The 21,720-nt window shown below is 59.3% G+C and overlaps 1 protein-coding gene across 1 annotated transcript; it reads left to right on the top strand.

The window, feature by feature from the left end:
• Positions 1-641: 641 nt before the first annotated feature.
• On the top strand, positions 642-17,777 carry NPTXR (neuronal pentraxin receptor). Its single transcript, XM_081085150.1, has 5 exons — positions 642-1,226; positions 13,319-13,544; positions 14,630-14,877; positions 16,849-17,028; positions 17,416-17,777. Exons 1-5 carry the CDS (start codon positions 666-668, stop codon positions 17,638-17,640), a joined length of 1,440 nt encoding a protein of 479 aa, XP_080941276.1. The 5' UTR covers positions 642-665; the 3' UTR covers positions 17,641-17,777.
• The last annotated feature ends 3,943 nt before the right edge of the window (positions 17,778-21,720 follow it).

The following is a 21,720-nucleotide window of genomic DNA, read 5'->3' as shown; positions in this document are numbered from 1 at the left end:
GAGCCTGGGCCCCGATGCTGCCGCGAGGACCCCCTGTGTGACCCTGGACAGCGGCCTGACCTCAGGGGGCCTCCGTTTCCACGTTTTCACTATGAGCATCTCCACGGTGAGGCTTCCCTGGGACTGAGGGTGAGGCTTGCTCTGGGCAGAGCTGGACGCGCGGGTGTGAGGGGAGGGGCCACCCGCAAGGGAGCTGTTGGCACCGGTTTGGGGAGGGGGCCAGGCACTGGAGGGGAGCGGTGGGGGTCGCCCTGGAGCCCCGCGGCGCGGCCATCCAGTCCCCTCCCTCTGCGACCGAGGCAGCAGAAAGCTCTCAGCGCCGCCACCTGCCCCTCGCCGCATCGCATCCCGGCGGCACCCCCGCCTCCGCGCCCGGCGAGGAAGGGGTGCGGGGCTGGGCCAGGGCTGTCCTGGGGGACCGGCGGGGCGGGGCCGCCGCGCCCGCTCCCCTCCCCGCCTCCCTCCTCTCCTCGCCACGCCGGGGTTCAGAGCGGCGGCAGCAGCGGCCGCGGCCACATCTCCGGCTCCGGCGCCTCCCGCCCCGGCCCCGCTCGGCCCCGCGCTCCCGGGCCCCGCGCCCCGACCCCGCCGCCGCGCCTGCCGGGGCCTCGGCGCCCCCCGCCCGCCTCACGCTGAAGTTCCTGGCCGTGCTGCTGGCCGCGGGCATGCTGGCGTTCCTCGGTGCCGTCATCTGCATCATCGCCAGCGTGCCCCTGGCGGCCAGCCGGGCGCGGGCGCTGCCCGCGGGCGCCGACAACGCCTCGGGCGCCGCCGGGTCCCCGGGCCCGCAGCGCAGCCTGAGCGCCCTGCACGGCGCGGGCGGCTCGGCCGGGCCCCCGGCGCTGCCCGGGGCGCCGGCGGCCAGCGCGCACCCGCTGCCGCCGCTGCCCCTCTTCGGCCGCTTCCTGTGCACCCCGCTGGCCGCCGCCTGCCCGTCGGGGGGCGAGCCGGGCGACGGGGCGCCGGGCGAGCGCGAGGAGCTGCTGCTGCTGCAGAGCGCGGCCGAGCAGCTGCGCCAGACGGCGCTGCAGCAGGAGGCGCGCATCCGCGCGGACCAGGACATCATCCGCGAGCTCACGGGCAAGCTGGGCCGCTGCGAGAGCGGCCTCCCGGACGCCGGGCCGCGCCGCGACACCATGGCCGACGGGCCCGGGGACTCGCCCGCGCTCTTCCTGGAGCTGGAGGACGCGCTCCGCGCCCTCCGGGACCGCCTCGACCGCGTGGAGGTGAGCGCCACGCCCCGCGCCCGGCCGTCGGGGAGCAGGCGGGTGGGAGGGGCCGGAGGGCGCCCGGGCTTCTGGCCGCCACCGCCGCGCGAGGGAGGGACCCCGGGGAGGCCGCCTGCTAGTTTCTGACCCTCCGGCCTCCCAGCGCCCAGGGGAGGGCGGTTCCTGACCCGCAGGGAGAAGGAAGAACCCCCTTAGGGCACGTGGGTCGGCGGCTGACACGGTGACGGAGGCTGTAAGCCTCAGCGTATGTATCTGTAAAGTGGGTACAACGGCGTCCACTTGCGGTGAGGACTGATTAAGCCGCAGGTGGGTAAGAATGCGCGGCAGTGCGAGGACCTCATTAAATGCCCGTTTCATTCTCTTCTTTCAGACAAAGCAGCCCAGCCCCCACCCACTCCCAGGGGTCAGGAGCTAGGACTCGGAACCCCCCTCTCCTGCCCAAGAGGGAGGATCAGAGTGTCCCATAAGCCATCCCCCCCGCCTGGGCGGTACCCGGGACCTAACCTAAGGGCAGGAGCTCAGATGGCGCCCTCCCGGCCAGGATACCTGGAGGCTCGCAGCTCTGGGTGGAGACTGAGTTGAGAATGAGGTTCCTTCTCTCCCACTCGCCTTTTCAGACATTCCTGGCTCAGGCTGGGAGCCAGATACCAGAGATCTGACCCAGTAGCCCACTGCTGGCAGTCATGTGATCCTGGGCCGGTCTTTCTCGTTTGACGCTGCCAGACCCCTAGCTCCCTGTGAGACCCTATTTAGGGCCTCCAGGAGGGGGAGCTGGGCAGACTAGGACGGACAGGCAGCCGGGAGACACTGACCACCCCCAGCGGGTCAGGCGCAGGGAAGGGCATTAGCAACAAAGTTGTATCTGTGAAAGGAAGGGAGAAAAGGGGGCCAAAGCCCCAGCTGCCCCCTTTATTCCTCCCTCCAAACCAAGTGCCCCCCTGGCAAAGGCAGAGAGGAGAGAGGCTGAGAAAACACAGGGACTCCCCTCCCCGTGGCTCTCAGTTAAATCTCTGGCTCAGCAGCACAGGCGATGGCACCTGGAAGGTTGGCCATGCCCATGGTCCCGTGAGGGACCCTCCAGAAAGTCTGTGCTGGTGTCAGCACCCACCCCACAGGGTGTCAGTGCAGCCAGGGAGCCGTCACAGACCACCCTCCCCTCTTACAGGTGAGAAACGGGGGCCTCAGAGACCTCCTGAGGTGAGCGACAGGCAGGAGGAAAGCCCAGGGTGGGGGTGGGGGGCCTTGTCAGCCAGGCCAGCATCCCCTTTTCCCACTCCAGCTCTGGGGGATTTCTAGGATGAGAGCCAAGAGCAAGAAATAACAATAATAATAATAATAAAAACGCTGTAGGTCAGCAGTGAAGGGGAGCCTCAGCTTTCTCACCTGTATAATGGGGACAATAATAGCACCCACGTCACTGGGGTGTTATGAGGAGTAAGTGAGTTAATCTCCGTGAAGGACCCAGAACAATGCCGGGCGGAGGTATGCTCAGTCCATTTGAGTGCCTGCTATTTTTAACACTAAGCTATCACATTACTAACTTTTTAAATGGCCAAAAATAAAAATGGGAACAAACCCTCCTTTTAGGAATAGATTCTATTAATGTAAAAAAAATTTTGGTTTTCAAATAACTTCCTCTTGCCTGCCCGAGCCCCTGCCCCCACACCCAGATGGCACCGTGGCTCCTCCCATGTCTGGGGCTGGCAGGGCTGGGCTCGCTGGACCTGTGCCCCCAGCACCTGCGCCTTTGGCAGGGTGGGCTCTCGCGTAGCCTGCTGAGGTTGGGGCTGTCCTGGTGGCTGGGACTTGGCACGAGGTCCGCCTCTCAGGTCGGGGGAGCTCTGGCTTCCCTACCCACACCCTCCTGCTTTCTGAGTGCGGTGGACACGGGCAGAGAGAGGCCACCTGATCTTTCCGAGCCTGGCTGCAGCCAGGGCCTGTCTCTTCGGGGTCTTTGGGAGGAGCTGGGGTCTGGAGTCAGACGATTGGTCTCAGCTGGACTCCATCCACCTGTTAGATGCCGTTTAGTTTCTCTGTTCCCTTCTCCTCCAACGTCCTCGAAAGGATGCCTGCAGACGGCCAGGGTCTCCTTTCTCACCACACATCTCTTCCACCGCGGCACACGGTGGGTCACTGAAGCTGATAAACTGAACAAAACGTTTCAGTCCTTATCTTGCTGGACCCCTCTCCGACCTCTGACCCCACTGATCATTTCCTCCCACAGGCTTCCATGTCCTTGTCCTCTGGGCACCTCCCACCCGCCTCTCCTCCCCTCTGCCTTCCTGTGCCCTGTCGGGGTTCTCCTCCTTCAACATCCGCGCCTCTCCCCGCTCTCATCTCACTTTCCCTGGATGAGCTCGGCCACACCCGGAGGCTTCCAACATCCATTCCGCTCTGATGCCCCAAACCAGCTTCCTCCCCAGCCCAGGTTTCCCTCCTGAGCTCCAGACCAAGGACCCAACTGCTCCCCGAGCTCCTCCCTCTGGGTGTCCCACCAGCCTCCGACCCTCGTGTCCCTGCCTGAACTCGGGTCCTCTGCTTCCCAGGTGTGCTCTGAGAAGGCATGCTGGGTTCCTCCCACCCTCCTCCTCCCACTGGGCCTCGCCTCTCTGTGGCTCCTCGCAGCAGCCTGTCCCTATCTCCCTCCCCCAGGCACATCCTTCCACCCGTCCCCCTTCAGACAGGCCCAGGGGTCCCCCTTAAGGCCACCACGGGGCTCCCTGTGGTGCCAACTCCCCAGCCTGTCCAGGCTGCCATTGGGATCTGGCTCGTCTCCCAGTTCCTTCTTGCCTCTGTCTAGGTACCCACGCCCACCCCCCAGCATATCCATCCATATCATCTAAGATAGTGGTCGGCAAACTCATTAGTCAACAGAGCCAAATATCAACAGTACAACGATTGAAATTTCTTTTGAGAGCCAAATTTTTTAAACTTAAACTATATAGGTAGGTACGTTGTTATTAACTTAATTAGGGTATTCCTAAGGCTTAGGAAGAGCTACAATCAAGTGGCCAAAGAGCCGCATGTGGCTCTCGAGCCGCAGTTTGCCGACCACGGATCTAAGAGTGTTCTGAGACACCTCTTCCCAGAGGCCCTCCTTGATCACACTCTGTCCATGTCATCCCTTCCCCACCCCCCACCCCCAACCAGGCCAACTACCAAAGGGGAGGGAAGGTCGTGCTGGCCCAGCCTCTCTCTCCAGGCCTCAAGCGGGAGCCCTGTGTGAGGGCTTGGGAGAAATTGTTTGTCTTCGTGTTTTTATTTTTGTTGTTACTGCTGTTGCTCTTAATGGAAAAATGTCATAAGTATTTTTTTGGGGGGGGGGAATCACATTTAATCCCCCCATGTCATGTGTTTTGCCGCTTCCTCTCGGTCCTTTATCCCAATGCAGACGTTGTTCCTGAGCTGCCAGCACTGCTGGTAATTACCACTTAGTAACGCCGTCATATCCGGGGTCCATCGCGGGCTCTGCCATCCCTCAGTCCCTTGAGCACCGCTTTTGTTGCTGGGAATGTAGGTGGCTTCTGATTCTTTTTCTTCTGGATGCTCAAGGCAGGGTCATGTCGGGCAGATAGCTGTGTGTTTTCTTTGTAAGTCTGCTGAATGATTGCTGCAGGCTGAGTTCCCAGGGGTGGTATTACTGGGTCAGAGGATATTGACTGCTTGTGGCTGTGGCCAAGAACCACTCTCCAGAAGGCCTGGACCATTTATGTGGCCACCGGCCAGGTACACATGCTCCGGTGTTCCGTTTCCACACTCATTTATCGGTGAAAGGGAACTTCAGGATTGATTTCAGCAGTCATTCTTTGACGCACACCACATCCTTCGCCCAGCCCAGCAAGCTGGCCGCGTCCTTCCATCCTGGAGTGGGAGCCACAGAAGACCCTGGACTTAATAACAAGCACAGCTCACACGGAGCCCTTCCCAGGTAGCAGGCACTGTACATTCTCACTTCGTCCTCATCCAGTCTCTATGAGGGAAGTGCTATTCTATCCCTTTTTACAGATGAAGAAACCAAGGTTCAGAGAGGTTAAGAAACTGGCCCAATGTCACACAGCAGTGGCACCTGGATGTGACCCTGTCATTGGCCCCAGAGCCCTTGTTCTTCATCATTAACTCTAGACCCATCTGGAGGGGCCAGACCTCACTACCTTTAGGAGAGTGAGAAAGACAGGCAAGGGCAGGGGCCCTTGCTGGGTAGTGCCCTGGCCATTTCTGCCTCAGAGCACCCGGAGCGAGAGTGATGAGGGTCAGTACTCAAGGGCTCCTCCTGCTGGCAAGATCATCAGGAGGCCCGGGTGAGAGCCTCAGTGACAACAAGAACAATGAGAAGTAACATTGATTGGGCACTTGCTGCATATGTATGAGCTCATGCAGTCTTCAGCCCGACGGAGCGGGCTGTACACACTCCTCGTATAGATAAGGCAGTGGAGGCTCAGAGAATCTGAAGGAACCAGAGGCAGGCAATCCCCACCCCCGCTTCGGTGTCCTCTCTATCCATGGGCCAGATGCTCCCTAAACACCCTTCAGCTGTCAGCTGTCTCGGCAATAGGAAGCCCAGGTGGCATGAAGCCGAGAGCTGCTTGCTTGCAACTTTAGGCGAATCACTTTTCCTCTTTGGGCCTCAGTTTTTCCATCTTTAAAATGGGTAGAAAGAGGGGCTAGGTTCGGTCCAGGCCCTTTGGCCTCTAAATAGTGAGTTCTTGGGCATATGCACCCAGGCTAGGATTTAGAGGGGGGGGGGACATGTATGCGCAGCCCCCAAGCTTCCGCTCACCCACTCCCCGGCCTCCAGTTTCTCAGGGAAATCTGCAGATCAACACCGTGACTCAGAGAATCTGTTGGTGCCTTTTCTAACGTCTATTGGTTGCTTCTGCTTTTCTCTTATATTGCTACCCCTTCTGGAAGCTTCTGCTTGTGGGGGCTGCTTCCCCTGGCCCAGCCTCTTTGGCCAGAAGAGGGCCAGCAGAGGTGGCAGGTGAGATTCTGCCCACTGGCCTTTCGTTTGAGGACGTGGAACCTCGTGCCGTCCAGCCACCTGCAGACCCCAATGCCCCCTCCCTGTGGCTGGCAGGTGGGGTACCCGCACTGGGAAGCCCTTAACCCCTGTTCCTGCCAGTGTGGCACCTTCATTCTAGCAAGAAACCTGGTGTCTTGAGCCCCAGCTCTGCCACCTGCTGTGACCTCAGAAAATTTCTTCTTCTCTCTGATCCTCAGTTTCCCCATCTGTGAAATGGGAGGGGTAGGCAGGACCCCTCTCGCCCTGTCATTCTGCGCCCCTGAGGCCTTTCATCCCTGGCAGGCCTCACGCAGGAGAGGAGGCCTGCTGTTCCGAGCTGGACAGGGCCTTCCTTGTGGGACTTTTTTTTAAGGTATATCTTACATTCAAGATATCTGAGAGCTCACATGTCTTACTTATAAAAGACACAAATCTTAAATGCACAGCTCAGTGAAAATTTATGTATGGAAATACCATGAAAGCACCACCCAGATCAAGAATCTCCAGCAGGCTCCTCTGTGACCCCCCAAATCTGTGCTTCCCAAAGGCACCACGGTTCTGCTTCTGCCCCCACACCTCCCTTAACACGCGTTTGAACACCCTGCAGATGGACGCGGCCGTATCCCCGTCTGGTCTTCTCGTTTCCATTATGGCTGACGTTCACTGGGTCATGGTGCGTGAGTCAGTGGCTGTTATTTCTCCATGATGTGCGGTGTCCCTGTGGACATGCCTTCATGGACTTCTCCATCCCTCACGGATGGACATTTGCTCGTTTCCGGGTTGGGGTTATGACAAATAAAGCAGCCGTGAACGGCCTTGTGGTATGTTTTGGTGGCTGTGAGCCCTCATTTGTCCTGGCTGCATCCCCGGGAGTGGATGCCTGGGCCCCGGGAGAGGCATATATTTAGCGTCAGGAGGTACATATGGCAAACACTTTTCCAAAGTGGCAGCGAGCGTCTACACGCCCACCTGCGTGCGTGTCCTGCCAACCTGGGTTTGGTCATTTGAAAGACGCTCCTCGTCCTGGCGGGAGTGAGTGCACTCACCGTGGTTTTAATTTGTATTCCTCTCATGACTCATGGGAAGGAGCACCTTTTCTATGATGGCTGGCCATTTTGTGAAGTCGTGCCTGTGGGAGGTGGAGCGAGGTCCGGGACTGAGAGTGTGGTGGGGTTTTCCCAGGACAAACGTGGGCACAAGATCCCCACTGGACGCTGGGACACGGACTGCAGCCACCAACCCACCGCGGAAGCACTTACGCACCCCACACACCCCTCATGTGACTCCGGCGAAGTGAGGGTTCAGAGAGGCTGAGTGGCTTGCTCCAGGCCACACACACAGCCAGGATTTTCTAGTAACATGGTCTGGAGGGAGGGGCCTCCCTTTGCTGCATATTTTTGGCCAGGGCCCAGCAGGTGTGTGGGCAGGCAGGGCCGGAGGGAATTCTGTGGCCTTCTCAACAGGGAGTACTTGAAGGGGGAGGCGGGGGTCCCTGGGGGTGGGGGTGTCCGATCACTTTGGGGCTTCAAGGAGCCTTCTCCCCATCTCCTGGCCTCTTCGTCCTCACGTGCACCCCGACTTGGCACCCTGGTGCACAGAGGCCCATTTATCTTCTTCTTCTTTTTTTTTTTTTTGGTGTTAAGCCTCACTCGAGGATATTGTTCCATTGATTTTAGATAGGGAGGGAGGGAGAGAAGGAGGGAGGAAGGGAGGGAGGGAGAGAGGGAGAGAGGGAGAACCATCCATGTGAGGGGGACACATCGATTGGTTGCCTCCCACAGGGGCCCTGATGGTGGGGGCGGGGGAGGGAATCCAGGTACGTGCGCTTGACCAGGAATCGAACCCATGACGTTCGGTACATGGGCTGATGCTCTGCCCACTGGGCCATACCGGCTGTCTTCTTCTTATCACAGCTCCAAACTGGCACAGGGCACCAGGACCAAAGGTCAGGGTGACTCCACCACTCGCTCTCCTGCCCCTCCCCGACCCAGGGTAGGTGGAGGCAGCCTGGGTGGCCAGCTCCTGGAGGGGAAGGCAGGGGACAGGCAGGCCAGTCTGAGTCCTCCCCTGAGTCACCTCGCCCCCTGCCCCCTGCCGCCTGCCCCCCGCCCCTCCACCCCTGCCCCTGGCTCTGGCTGTCACAGGGCCCCGTCCGCCTCCAGCCGAGGGCGCTCCCGCAGCCGGCACAGCGGTCTCATTCACCTCTGGAGCCACAGCACCTGGCACTTACAAGAGGCAGCAGGGCTGAGCGCACCGGCTGTGCCAACCTGTTCTGAGGGCCTTAAAATTTAGTCCCACAGGAACCGTGGTGCCATTACATTTCTCAGATGAGGAAACGGAGGCTCAGAGAACCTTGCCCCAGGCCCTGGCCGGTGTGGCTCAATTGATTGAACACCGTCCCATCGATTCCTGGTCAGGGTACATGCCCGGGTTTCAGACTAGATCGCCAGAGTGGGGGTGGGGGGTGCGTATTGATGTCTCGCTCTTCACATCAGTGCTTCTCTCCCTTCCTCTCTCTTCAAAATCAATTTTTTAAAAACCGGGGTGGAGGAGTAGGGGTGGGCGGCAGCGACGGGAGAACCTTGCTCAGTCACTCGCTGGGAGTTGGGTCGCGGCAGCCTGGCCCAGGGCCCACACCCGCTGGGGGACTAGTCACGGCCACCTGCTCTCCTGCCCCTCAGTCGTAGTGAGCGATGATGACAATGGTTAGAGCATTCATCAGCCACTTATTATAGGCCAGACTTTACGTACGTGCTTTTATTTTGTCATCGCTTCAATCCCAAAACATAAATGTTATCCCCATTTTACAGTTGAGGAAACTGAGGGTCATGGGAGCTGAGCAGCTGCCCAGGGCCACAGGTCCGGTGAGGGGGGAGCCTGGCAATGACACAGGCCTGTGCGGCACGAGTGTCAGGCCTGTGCTTGCGACATTGTGCTGCCGCGTCGTGTTGACGGATGGAGGGAGAGAGGGAGGGAGGGAGGGAGGGAGGAAGGAAGGGAGGAAGGAGTTAGTGAATGAGGCCCTGCCGTCCCTCAGGGAAGCCCCTTTTCCCTCTTCCTTGGAGCATCTTAGCTCAGGCATCAGGGAAGCCGCCATGAGGAGCTGAGCAGGCACTGGCCACAGAGGTGGGTGAGGGGCGGGAAGAGTGTCCTAGGCAGGAGGAGCAGCAGGTATGGAGGCCCTGGGGTGAGAGGGAGCCGGCGGCTGGGGCCTGGGCAGGAATGAATGTAGCTGGGATGCGGTGGGCAGTGAGGACTGTGCTCACAGGGCAGGGGCTGCTGGCGGGGGGGACGGGACTGTTGAAGGACTTTAAGCAACGCGGTCGGGTTTGCAGGGAGGTGGCTGCCCCTGGCTGCCGTCTGGAGGGGGCCAGGGTAGGAGCCCAGGTGAGTGGACGAGGGAGGGGCCACAGGGCCGGGTCTGGCCACAGTTAAGATTAAGGGTTAGTTTGACCCTCAAAGACTGATTTTGGATGTTCTCCCATTTTTTTCTTTAAAGAAAAGCATGGCAGCCCGGATGGTGTGGCTCACTGGTCGAGCATCGACCTATGAACCAGAGGTCATGGTTCAATTCCCAGTTGGGGTACATGCCTGGGTTGCAGGCTCGATCCCCAGCAGGGGGCGTGCAGGAGGCAGTCAATCAATGATTCTCTCTCATCATGGATGTTTCCCTCTCTCTCCCTCTCCCTTCCTCTCTGAAATCAATAAAAACGTATTAAAAAATAAAATACCATCCAGGCCGCTACCAGGTGCCCACCCCCAAGAGAGTGCCACCACGTCCTGCATCTGCATGTATCTCTCCATGCATTTTCATGCTTTTACAAATACGTGATCTAGTTTTGAATCTTTGCAGCTTTATTTAAATGGTATCTAACTGTTCTTCTGTAACTTGCTTTTTTCTCAATATAGTGATTAAACAAAAAGAGTTATAGCCCTGGCCGGTTTGGCTCAGGGGTTAGAGTGTTGGCCTGTGGACTGAAGGGTCACGGGTTCAATTCCGGTCAAGGGCATGTACCTAAGTTGCAGGCTTGATCCCAGTCGGACATGTGCTGAGGCAGCCAATTGATGTGTCTCCCTCATGTCCATGTTTCTCTCTGTCTCTCCCTCTCCCATCCACTCTCTCTGAAAATCAACGGGGGGAAATATCCTCGGGTGAGATTTATGGTTGGAGATGGAGAGCAGCTGTTTCCTCCACGAGATATCGAAGTATATTAGCGATAATAATAACGCTGACATTTACATTGCATTCGTGTGCCACCTCTACTCTCAGTGCATTATGTTACCTCACTTCATTCTCACTGCCATGCTATGAGATGTATTACCCTACCCTTCTTGCTGATGGGGAAACTGAGGCACACAGCTTTACATAACAAAGTCACTGGGCTGGTGGAGCCAGGCTGTGGGCTCAGGCAGACTCCGCTGCTGCCTGGGAGCTGGGCCCCGTGCTGTCCTGGGCAGGGGTGAGCTGTGCAGCGGGTGGGACCCTGACCCTAAAGCCAGCACCTTCCCTCTGCTCCCCGAAGGAGATGAGGTGGGTGGGTGCTCCCCACATACTCCCAGCCTCTGAGCCACCCCGCATGGGCCGGTCCCTCGTATCCCGTCCCCCTGTGAAGCTGCCCCAAACCACGGTGACCCCGCCTGCCAGGCCCTCCCAGGCTTCTCACGGCCCTCCAGGCAGGCAGGGCAGCTGGCACCGTGCCCTCTTCACAGACCAACAAGCGGAGCCCCAGACTGGCAGGGTAGAACTGAGGAATGGAACCAGGTCTAGAATCAGGAGGGCCTGGGCTGGGGTTTGGCTTTGTCACTTCGCAGCTCTGTGACCCTAGGCAGGTGGCTTTACCTCTCTGAGCCTCAGTTCCCTCATCTGCAAAGTGGGCCTCCTGGTCTCTCTGTTGAGAGGGCTGAACTGTTTGCACAAGCCCCCTCAGTGAGGCCAGCTGCCGCCGCTAATTCTTATTATGAGCGCTAATGAGCCCAGCACGCGGGCGCGGAGCAGAACTGGAACCCTGGTCTCTGCCTCCAGGCTTTGCAGCTACAGCAAACCCCACCCCGAATCCCAGCACGACAGACGGTGGGGTCTGAGCCCCCATTTTCCTGCCTCATCAGGACCTGAGTGGGGGTGATGGCATCATCCTCTCCCCCACCAGCTTGGGCTTGGGGCCCACTTGGCATCCGGCTGGAAGCCCACGCAGCACAGCCGGCACCCGCAGCAGATGGGAAAGTGGGGGGCGCAGTCATGTTCTCCTGATTCAGTCACGGCGGGGAGGGGGCTGCACACGATCCGATGAGCCCCCCCTCCCCACCCCCCACCCCCCGGTCTTCCTGTTGGCGGCGGAGCTGGTGGCTCTGACAAAAGAACAGCTGTGCGCCCGCTCCCTCAGCCCGCGCGGTTCCCTCGAAACCGTGTCTGTGTGAGCAGCAAGCACTCCGCGTCCTGCTCGTCCTGCCAGGTCCGTCTCGCTCTGAGGGAGGCCGACGCGTTACTAGAGAGGGAAGGCTTTGGCTGCAGAGGTGGCAGCTTTGCCCGGCCCATCGTAGAAAACTCAAAAGGACTCCTGCCTCAGTGTATCTGTCTGTGAAATGGGGACACTCGCAGTACCAACAAGAAAAGGAGCTGTCAGGAGTCGTGAGTAAATACGTGTAAAGTGCCAAGGATCGGCCTGGCACACTCCTCAGATGTGTGCCCCTCATGCCGAGCTTGGCACCGTGGAAGGAGGGAAACTGAGGACAGAGCAGTGCTGGGACCAAGGACATCCAGCTGCAGCACTGAGATGGGGTGCACTCTATGAGTTGCCTCAGCCCAAGGTTTCCGGGAAGTCCGGCCACTTCCAACGCAGGGCGTGGCTGGCCCTGTCCCGCCGTGGGCCGTCTGTGGTCAAGGGAAGATTCTGGAGGTAGCGAGCTCCCTGTCTGCTGATGTGTTCCAGCCTCACAGTTTGCATTCTGCTTGTACAGTCCGCGAGGGCCTTTACTTCCTTTTATCCATCCTGGGGGTGAACAGAGAGTGGCCAGGGTCCCTGTTTTACAGAAGGGGAAACTGAGGCATTGTGTTTAGTCAGCACCAGAGTCAGGATTCCTAGGACCCTGGGGCATGAGAAGGGACCTTCCGGGTAGTGACAGTTAGTATAACAGGGGTGTCAAGTCAGCCCACCTGCCCCCGATCTCGGGGTGGCGTGGCAGAACGGAGCACCAGTCCCTCCAGCTCCTCAGCCCCAGGCAGGAATTGCAATCAACACGCTCTGCTATTGGCATTTACCACTTAATCGTCCCCACAAACCTTCTAAACAGCGACAGTTGCCCCCGTGTTGCATGTGAGGAACCAGGGGTTCAGAGAGGTAGAGGCATTTGCTCAGGGTCACACAGCAGGCTGGTTCTCCAGCTGGATTTGAACCCTGGGCTGTCTGACTCCGGAGTTGGCGGCCTTAACCACATACCACCCTGGGTGGCTACAGCACTGGAGCCCTATCCCAGAAGCCCCTGGGTCTGCCCCGTGCCAAAGCTTGGCGAGTGAACGGGTGAAGACGAAGACAGCCTGCCCTTCAAGGGCCCATCAGGGGCAGCGTCAGTCATGAAGGAGTAGGTCCTTGAGGGCGGGAGCCAGCCTGCTCTCTGATGCCAGCACACACCCCTCTGACCACAGTCGGGCTGGATTTGGATCCTGAGCTGTCTAACTCTATGATCTTTCATTTAAAGTATATTTTTATTGATTTTAGAGAGAGGAAGAGAGAGAGACAGAAACATCAATGATGAGAGAGAATCATTGTCTGGCTGCCTCTTGCACGCCCCCTACTGGGGATAGAACATGTAACCCTGGGCATGTGCCCTGCCGGGGAATCGAACCGTGACCTCCTGGTTTATAGGTCGATACTCAACCACTGAGCCACACCAGCCGGGCTGATTCTATGATCTTAAGATGCTCGGCTAGAAACCAGTTTGTTGCCTGAAGCTGGCATTGCTGGCTCCATTCTGCATACGGGACGCTGAAGCTTGCCTGGGGTCACTCAGCCGGGGTGGCGGGGTCTCTGAGCCCCGAGTCCCTTCCCCTCCTCCCGGAGTGGCCTCACATACCCTTTCTCTGCCCCGAGAGCAGCAGGAGCTCCCAGCCCGCGTGAACTTCTCGGCTGCCCCCGCCCCTGCGCCCGTGGTGCCCACCGCCCTGCACTCCAAGATGGACAAACTGGAGGGGCAGCTGCTGGCCAAGGTGCTGGCACTGGAGAAGGAGCGCGCGGCCCTCAGTCACAGCAGCCACCAGCAGCGGCAGGAGGTGGAGAAGGAGATGGGCGCCCTGCAGGACCGCATAGCCGGACTGGAGCACGGTGGGTCCTGGGCCCCGCGATGGGCGGGGCAGGCAGGGCCTTGGTCCTGGGGGGCTGGGGGCGGGGAGTCCCTGGGAAATCATTTTCATGCTCTCCAGCTGCTGAAGATCGAACAGTGGGGAGGAGCTGGGAAACAGAGGGAGAGGATTGCTGGCTATCACTACCATTATTTTTTATCATTATCATTATTATGAAGTTTGTCTTTTCTGGCACCTATTATATATTGGGAGTGAGCTAAGGACTTGACACATCAGCTTTCAAGTCCTTGTGGTTTAATCTTCACAAACCACAGAGGGATGGTACTGTTGTTATCCCCATTTCACAGATGTGGAAACTGATGCTCAGAGAGGTCAAGTGACTTATCCAGGGTCACACAGCCAGTGGGTAGTGGGTCTAGACTTCACACTGAGTCCGATTCCAAAGTTCATGCATGTAAGCACCTCCCCCACCCCCCACTCACACACACACAAAATAGCACCTTCAGTGAATCAGAATTTTGTCATTTAACACCTGGGCCTGGCATGCCAGGGTGACAGAGCAACATGACCTAATGGACAACATGCAGGTATGAACATCAGGAGACTAGTTCCTGGTTCCCCGGCTGTCACCGACTTGCTCTGTGACTTTGGAAGTTGGCTTCCTTTCCCCAGGCCTCATTTTCCTCATCTGAAAAGTAGAGATTTAGGGCTCATAAGCTCTCAGGAACCTTTAATCTTTGAAACCTTGTGAGGACCACCCATAGGGGCTTATGGACAAGTTGGGGATACCAGGAAAACCATGAGCATTTAGCTGGGACTGGTTTAAATGTACGACAGGAATTCTGGAGGAAGAAATCTGGGAGGCTTCCCAGAGGAGGTGGGCCTCAAGTTAGTCCTTGAAAGCAGAGGTGGAGAGTGAATTGTGGAGTGAAGGTGCCAAAGCAGGGGCACAACGGAATGGAAGCATAGCAGGTGCCTAAGGACTAGTATACCTCCTCCCCGCCCCCCCCCCCACCCCGTTCTGGAGTATGCTCTGCCCACCACACCCTCATCAGTGTCCACTGACTCCCACTGTTCCCACCTTGCCCGCCCTCCCGCCCCCCGCAGGGTCCTCAGCCTACAGCCCTCCTGACGCCTTCAAGATCAGCATCCCCATTCGCAACAACTACATGTACGCGCGCGTGCGGAAGCCGCTGCCCGAGCTCTACGCCTTCACCGTCTGCATGTGGCTGCGGTCCAGGTCGGGCGGCACTGGCCAGGGCACCCCCTTCTCCTACTCAGTGCTGGGGCAGGCCAATGAGATTGTGCTGCTGGAGGCGGGCCCCGACCCCATGGAGCTGCTGATCAACGACAAGGTCAGTGGGGATGGGCAGACCACAGGGATGGGGCCAGGGTCACCCTCCAGGAGCACCACACTCTCCTGGGCTCCACAGGGGGGGTCTTTTCCGTTCCCCCGCTCAGCGTACGCAGCACACGTGCCAGGCCTGCTGCCCGCCAGGCTGGGCTCCGGGGCACAGTGACAAGCCAGACCTGGGCTGGCTGAAGAGGGGCTCGTAGTCCCAGAGAGGCTGCGGGCGTGGGGCTGCCATTTCCAGGGGAGGCAGGGGAGGCTCAGGGAGATTCCGTGACTTCCCCGGCGACCGGCTCTAGGAGCAGGGCTGGAAGCGTCTGCCTCAGGGTCCTGCTCGTTCTCCTGGACAGAGAGAGAGGTCCAGGGACCCCCCAATGGAGAGGCCCCTGCCAGGACCCAGCACAAGCCTGCTATGGGTGCCCTGGAAGAGGAGGGAGGAGATGGGCCCAGAGGCGGGAAAGTTTTTCTGAGACCCAGTAGGTCCTGAGAAGACCTGGGAAGGTGGACTACATCTAGATCAGCGGTTCTCAACCTTCCTAACGCTGTGACCCTTTAATACAGTTCCTCACGTTGTGGTGACCCCAACCGTAAAATTATTTCCGTTGCTACTTCATAACTGTGATTTTGCTACTGTTATGAATCGTAATGTAAATATCTGATAGGCAGGATGTATTTTCATTGTGACAAATTGAACATAATTAAAGCATAGTGATTAATCACAAAAACAATATGTAATTATAGATGTGTTTTCCGATGGTCTTAGGCGACCCCTGTGAAAGGGTCATTCGACCCCCAAAGGGGTCGCGACCCACAGGTTGAGAACCGCTGATCTAGATCCTGCTACCCATGTTCCCTTCATCACCCTGGGCTGCCGTCCTTGGCTCTGGCCAAGGTCAGCACTCAGGTCTCAGGGCTTCAGCACCCTGGACAGGGCGCAGGGCAGCCCCATTCCAGGAACCTCCCTCCCGAGTCCTTGACTCCTCCCTCCAAGCCTCTGCTCCTCGATGCTCCCCACTCGCCTTCCCTCATGTGGATGGTCAGAGTCCATAGTCCATAGTCCTCCAGGTGTGTTTAGACGCCGTGTCTTTGTTCCCACACCCCCTCCTCCTCTGGGCCTTTGTCGGCTCTGCACCTCCCAAATGGCCCTGCATTACCTTGTCTTGTAATACTGTTCCCGACGCCCTTCCCGCGGTGCAGACTCCGCTCATTTACAGCCGGGACCAGAGTCTTATCCCCAGAACGAGGCCTCGGCAACGTGGCCCTGAATTGTGATCTCAGAACCGAGGAGATGAAAGAGCCCGTTGGGAGCTCCACATCCACAGGCAGCAAATGCCTTTCGCCTCACAGGCCACGGCTAATCAGTCAGCAGTGGCTCCGAGAACACGGCAGCGGGAAGATTCTGGGGCAGAATCTAGGCTCGTGATTGATTAGCCATGTCTGCCCTGGGTGGAGGAGGCGGAGCGGCTGCATGTTGGCCATTCCTTGCCTGACCTCCTCACTTCACAGATGAGGGAACCAAGACCAAGAGGAAGGGGCAGACCACACAGGGTTCCAGGGGGGGGGGTGGCAGAGCCAGGGCCGATGCCAGTGCCCCGCCCGAGTCCACGGCATGTTCCGCCACTGCCTGCACTTTCTGCGCCCAGCTGTGCGCCGGGCATGTGTGAGGTGTTCAGGGGAAGGTAGGATGGGAGATGCGCTCCCACCCCACATGACCTTACAGGCCTGTGAGTGAATAAACTACCCGGAAACAAATGAAAACCAACCCTGACTAGTCCCTGGTGGTCTGGGTGAAGCTGTCTGGTTAGGTCGTGGGGAAAGAGGAAGGAGTGTGGGGAGGACACTGGCTGGGAGCGAGGGGAGGGTCAGGCCTTGGGTCAGTCCCTGGAAGGAAGGGCATGGTGCTCCTGCTCCCCCCCAACTGCTCCAGCCTTGGGCCTTGTGACCTCTGACCTGGAGCTGGGGGATCTGTGTCCAGGTGGCCCAGCTGCCCCTGAGCCTGAAGGACAATGGCTGGCACCACATCTGCATCGCCTGGACCACGAGAGATGGCCTGTGGTCTGCCTACCAGGACGGGGAGCTGCGGGGCTCCGGGGAGAACCTGGCTGCCTGGCACCCCATCAAGCCTCATGGGATCCTTATTCTGGGCCAAGAACAGGTAAGGCTCAGGGTGATATCCCAGCTTCAGGCCCAAGTAGAAATCCCATCCACCCAGGGCCCTGAGGAGGCGGGGCCAGGCAGAGGGACCCTGAAAGCACAGCAGTGATCACTAGGTCTGACCCAGCCATTGGAGACCTGCCCAAGGGGAACCTTAGGGGCTGAGCTAGCAGCTTAGGGGCGGGGCTAGAACCTTGGGGGCAGGGCTAGCAGCTTAGGGGCGGGGCTAGAACCTTAGGGGCAGGGCTAGCAGCTTAGGGGCGGGGCTAGAACCTTCGGGGTGGGCTAGAACAGGGGCGAGGGGCTTCCGCTGGGACAGGGCCTGCCTCTCTCTTTTCTGCACCCTCACTCCATGTCCCTCTCCTTTTTCTCTGCTCTCTTGGCCCAGGATACTCTGGGAGGTCGATTTGATGCCACCCAGGCCTTCGTGGGTGACATAGCCCAGTTTAACCTGTGGGACCACGCCCTGACATCTGCCCAGGTTCTGGGCATCGCCAACTGTACTGGGCCGCTGCTGGGCAACGTCCTGCCCTGGGAAGACAAGCTGGTGGAGGCCTTTGGGGGTGCAACGAAGACCGCCTTTGATGTCTGCAAGGGGAGGGCTAGGGCATGAGGGGCCACCTTGTCCAGGGCCCCTCCCTTGCCTGCCAATTTGGGGACCTTACAGGAGGGGGCACATTCCCCCCTCAGCCTACCCACACACTGGCCTCCCCTCCTGCTCACTCCTGACCATGCCTCTCATTTCCCCCACCTACACCCACACCTCCAGGAAGCCTTCCCTGCGATGCTGTCCCTGATCCCACCTGGGGTGAGTCCGGGGCCTGCAGGGGTGGGTAGCAGTGCCCACCCCCTGACATTATACCACAGCCCTCTCTTACCCCCACCACACCCTCTTCCATTGGCCACATCTGAATTCACTGATGTAAACAGCATCCCATGGAGCTGTGGAGGGGTGGCCCACTGTCCACCGATGGCCCCCATGCAACAGGCCTGACCCTTCCCCTTCAGGGCTGCAGAGCAGCCCCTGCTGAGAAGGGGAGGGCAGAGACCTAGGAGATTCAGACTGACCGTCCTCCCCTCTCCACCAGCTGCAGTCAAGGGCATCGGGATCTTGATGGGCCCTCTACCCCACACCCACACCCCGCCTGTGCCCACCCCCTCTCCCCCTCCTTCCTCATTGCTTTGTGTGCAGTGGATTGAATGTCGGTTCCATGCCTGTCCAAACCCCACCTCCAGGACATTCCCTTCCCAGCTCTGGCCTGGAGGGTAAGGGGCCAAGACCCCAGGGGGGCATAGGGCCAGAGTCACCCCTGTGCCCACCCACAGCTGTGTCCACTCTGTGGCTTGGACAGGGCCTGGGCCACTTCGGCCTGAGCTAGGAGTGGCATGAGGCAGAGGCCCTGTGCCCCCGGGGACCAGGCTCTGGCAGAGCCCCATTACCGCCCTCTCTGAGGAGGGAAGGAGCACCTTCGCACTGACCAGGATGCATCAGGTGTCTCGTCAGGTGTCATGCACCAGGAAGGAGCGCACATGAGCAGGAGCCACCCTGGTTCCCAGCCAGCTCTGCTGTGTGGCCTTCTCTCAGTCCCTGCCCTCTCTGGGCCAGCCTTCCTCATTTGTGAGCATTGGAGATGGTCTGTGATTTCTGGTGAACAGGGTGGAGCAAGCCTGAGAACTTTCCTGGTGATCAAGGGCATGGCAGGGGCAGGTCCCGGGACGGGCAGCACTTGAGGCCTGGCTAGGCACAGGTCAGGGTCAGCAGCTGGCTCAGAGCGTCAGAGGCAAGGGCAAGGGGCCAGGCAGCCCCACCTCATGTGCATACTGTAAACACCAGCTCTTCTGCCCGCCCCCGCCCCCCCCCCCCCCAGCCTGGCACTCTGGCCTGTCTGAGTGCGTCTCAATGGGCTGGTGGCTTCCTGGTCCCCACCCTTGAGTCCTCACCAGCTCCCCCATGGGCGTGGAAGAATGTCAGGGCTGAGAAAGCCACCCAGTCTGATCCCTTATCGGTGCAGACAGGGGAGAGCTCAGAGAGGGCAAGTGACTTGTACGGGATCACCCAGCACAGCGGGGCAGAGCCCAGACTAGAGCCCAGGGCTCTGACTCCCTCTTCAGTGCTCTTCCCCCCACCCCATCCTGCCTGCCGTGAGGGGCTCAGTCCAGCCTATACCTCGAGGGGGCACACCTGAGGGGCCGAATGCTTCCCAGCATGACCGCCCGAGCATCTTCCTCCATGAAGCTCGTCTGGGCAGCCCCTACGTCCTGGGAGGCCTGACCCCTGGCATCGTGGCAGGAACGGGGAGCTGAGGACACAGGGGTCCCTCCCCTGCCCGTCACCTACCAGGTCTGGGCAGCTGCGAGCTACCTGATTCGAGTGGGCACTGGTGCCTTTGGCCCCACGTTTTGTTCCTGGTCTCACCCCCACTGCCACTTAGCTTGAGACATGACGTAAGGCTCTTCTGAGACTGTGGCCTCCAGCCCCCAGATCCTGGTCCCCATTTAAAGAGTACCAGTAGGCCTTTTGGCACCTCTGGTCAATTATGCATGACCTCGGGCCACGCTTGGAAGAAGCCAGGAGAAGGAGCGATGATGGCTTGCTTCAGCCAGAACCTGCTGGGATCTAGGTTGCCCTGGTAACAGCCAATGACATCAGCCCAAGTACTGGGTCAAGTATCTCCTAGTGACATGCGCTGTTGCTGGGGTGATGGCGGAATTGGGAACTTGGACGTCAGGGGCATGGCCACCGGCTGTGTTGCGTTTCTATTTTTGTTTTAAGGAAGCAGCTGTTGTGGAGGCCTTGTGGGAGAGAACGGGTCTTAGGATGGAGGGGACAGGACTTGCTTGGTCGCTGGAGCCCACCCAGAGGGCATCCAGGTCCTGTGCGCTTTGTCGTGGTGATGAGACACCTGATGCACCCTGGTCAGCCATCCAGGGGAACAGGTCAAACGGGCGGGGGAGGGGGGCAGGGGGAGGGGGGCAGGCTCTGAGTCTGGGCCATTGGCGAGTGGCCTGGATCCCACTTCCATGCCAGGAAAATGACAGCCCAAGTCCCCACCCTTCACACATTGGCCGAGTGCCTGCTGTGTGGATGTCAGCTTTGCTCTGCAGCTGCTCCCAGGCACAGCCAAGCAGGCAGAGGATCTAGAAGTGGGGCCCTGAGCTGCTCCTGTCTCATGGCGATGCGGGCTCTTACGTCATTTTAAGTGTCAGGCACTGTGCTGAGCACGCCCTGGGCATCACCTCATTTATCCTCACGGCGCTAGGACTCTCCTCATACACGTGAGGAGACGAGCACAGAGAGGCTAAGTAACCTGCCCAGTGTCGATCAGCCAGCAAGTGATGGAGCCCAGAGTTCGAACCCAGGCAGGTTCCCTCGAGGGCCCACGCTCAGCCCCGGGGACAGTCACCCACACTGTGGGGTGGGATTTGGGCACCATTGCTCCCAGTGTGTTTCAGCCTGAAGGGCTGTGTCTAGTTCTCTCCTCCCCCTCTCCCCCTCCGCGCGCCCCCCCCCCCCCGAGTTTAAGGTGGAGGAACAGAGGCAGGCCTGGCCACCCGTAGGCCCAGGGTCCCCTTGGGGAGGCTGTGTCCCTCTGCAGTGCGCCCACCCCTCCTCCGCTGGCTGGAGATTCCAGGAGGCCTGAAAGGTACACTGCCCCCCAAGAACCCCGAGCAGGGGAGGGGAGGGGACAGCCCAAGCCCTGCTCCAGGTGCTCACAGCTCTTCTCTGCCAGCCTTTCCCACCTCTGCGGCACAACCTGCCTGTGTCAGCCTCCCAAGGGGCCAGATCACCTGCCACAATATGCATGACCTCGGGCCACCGCCTTGGACAGAAGGGCTCTTAGAGAGATGGAGCCTGGAAGCCCTCATTTTACACATGAGGACACCGGGGCCCCCCAGCTGGGACAGCAGGAGACCCGAGCCCAGCTTTCTGACTCTGCGTCAAGTGCTCTCTCCACAACAGTGACCCCTCTCCCCGGAACTGACCCCCCTTTTCTGTTTCCCTGCACCTTTGCCCTGAACAAACTAGGGAAGGGGCCCCCTCCCAGAGGTGGGATCATTTTCTTTGTCCCAGCTGCCTGCCACCCCAAGTCCCCCTGACCCCTGACCTCTGACCCTGCTGGGTGGAGAAGAGGCTCACATGGGCCCAGGCTGAGCAGTGAGTGAGCCTGTCAAGCTGCTGGACACTGAAATTAGTGCATCCTACCGGTGACCCGCCCCCTCCCGTCCTCCTGGCCCAATTTTGTATATAGTGACGTGAGATGCAACGTGTGTGTGTGTGTGTGTGTGTGTGTGTGTGTGTGATATGTCATGGATTTTGTCACTCTTGTTTTTGTAAATTTGAAATGTTCAAAATAAACATGTTTACTCTGAGGCTTTACTTGCAAGGCTGGGGCTGGGGGTGGGGGAGAGGGGGCAGCAGCAAAGACAGGAGGTGCCACCTTGGTGCCCCAGGGCCTCACCCAGAACACCTATCCCCCCAGTCTGATGGGTCTGCCAGGCCCCAGGGGCGGATGTAGGAGAATGTAAAGCACGCAAGTCCCACGTGGAACGTGTCCCAGTTCTGATAACTGGCTTTGGCTTCGTTCCCAACACCCATCCCCACCTGTGCCCCAGTTCTGGGAACCAGGCCCCTACTTGCTCCCTGAGACCCAAGCTGCCTGAGTCACGTGCCTGGACCCCGAGTGGGGCCGCC

This window comes from Myotis nattereri (assembly GCF_964212035.1).
Source record: "Myotis nattereri genome assembly, chromosome: 2".
Taxonomy (NCBI): domain Eukaryota; kingdom Metazoa; phylum Chordata; class Mammalia; order Chiroptera; family Vespertilionidae; genus Myotis; species Myotis nattereri.
The sequence above is the reverse complement of the archived record's forward strand: the minus strand, read 5'-3'. Positions and strand labels throughout refer to the sequence as shown.

Coding starts and splice junctions, on each gene's coding strand:
- NPTXR (XM_081085150.1), top strand. CDS start 666: ATGCTGGCGTTCCTCGGTGCCGTCATCTGCATCATCGCCAGCGTGCCC. Junction 13,545..14,629: donor CATAGCCGGACTGGAGCACG/GTGGGTCCTGGG, acceptor CGCCCCCCGCAG/GGTCCTCAGCCTACAGCCCT. Junction 17,029..17,415: donor TTATTCTGGGCCAAGAACAG/GTAAGGCTCAGG, acceptor CTCTTGGCCCAG/GATACTCTGGGAGGTCGATT.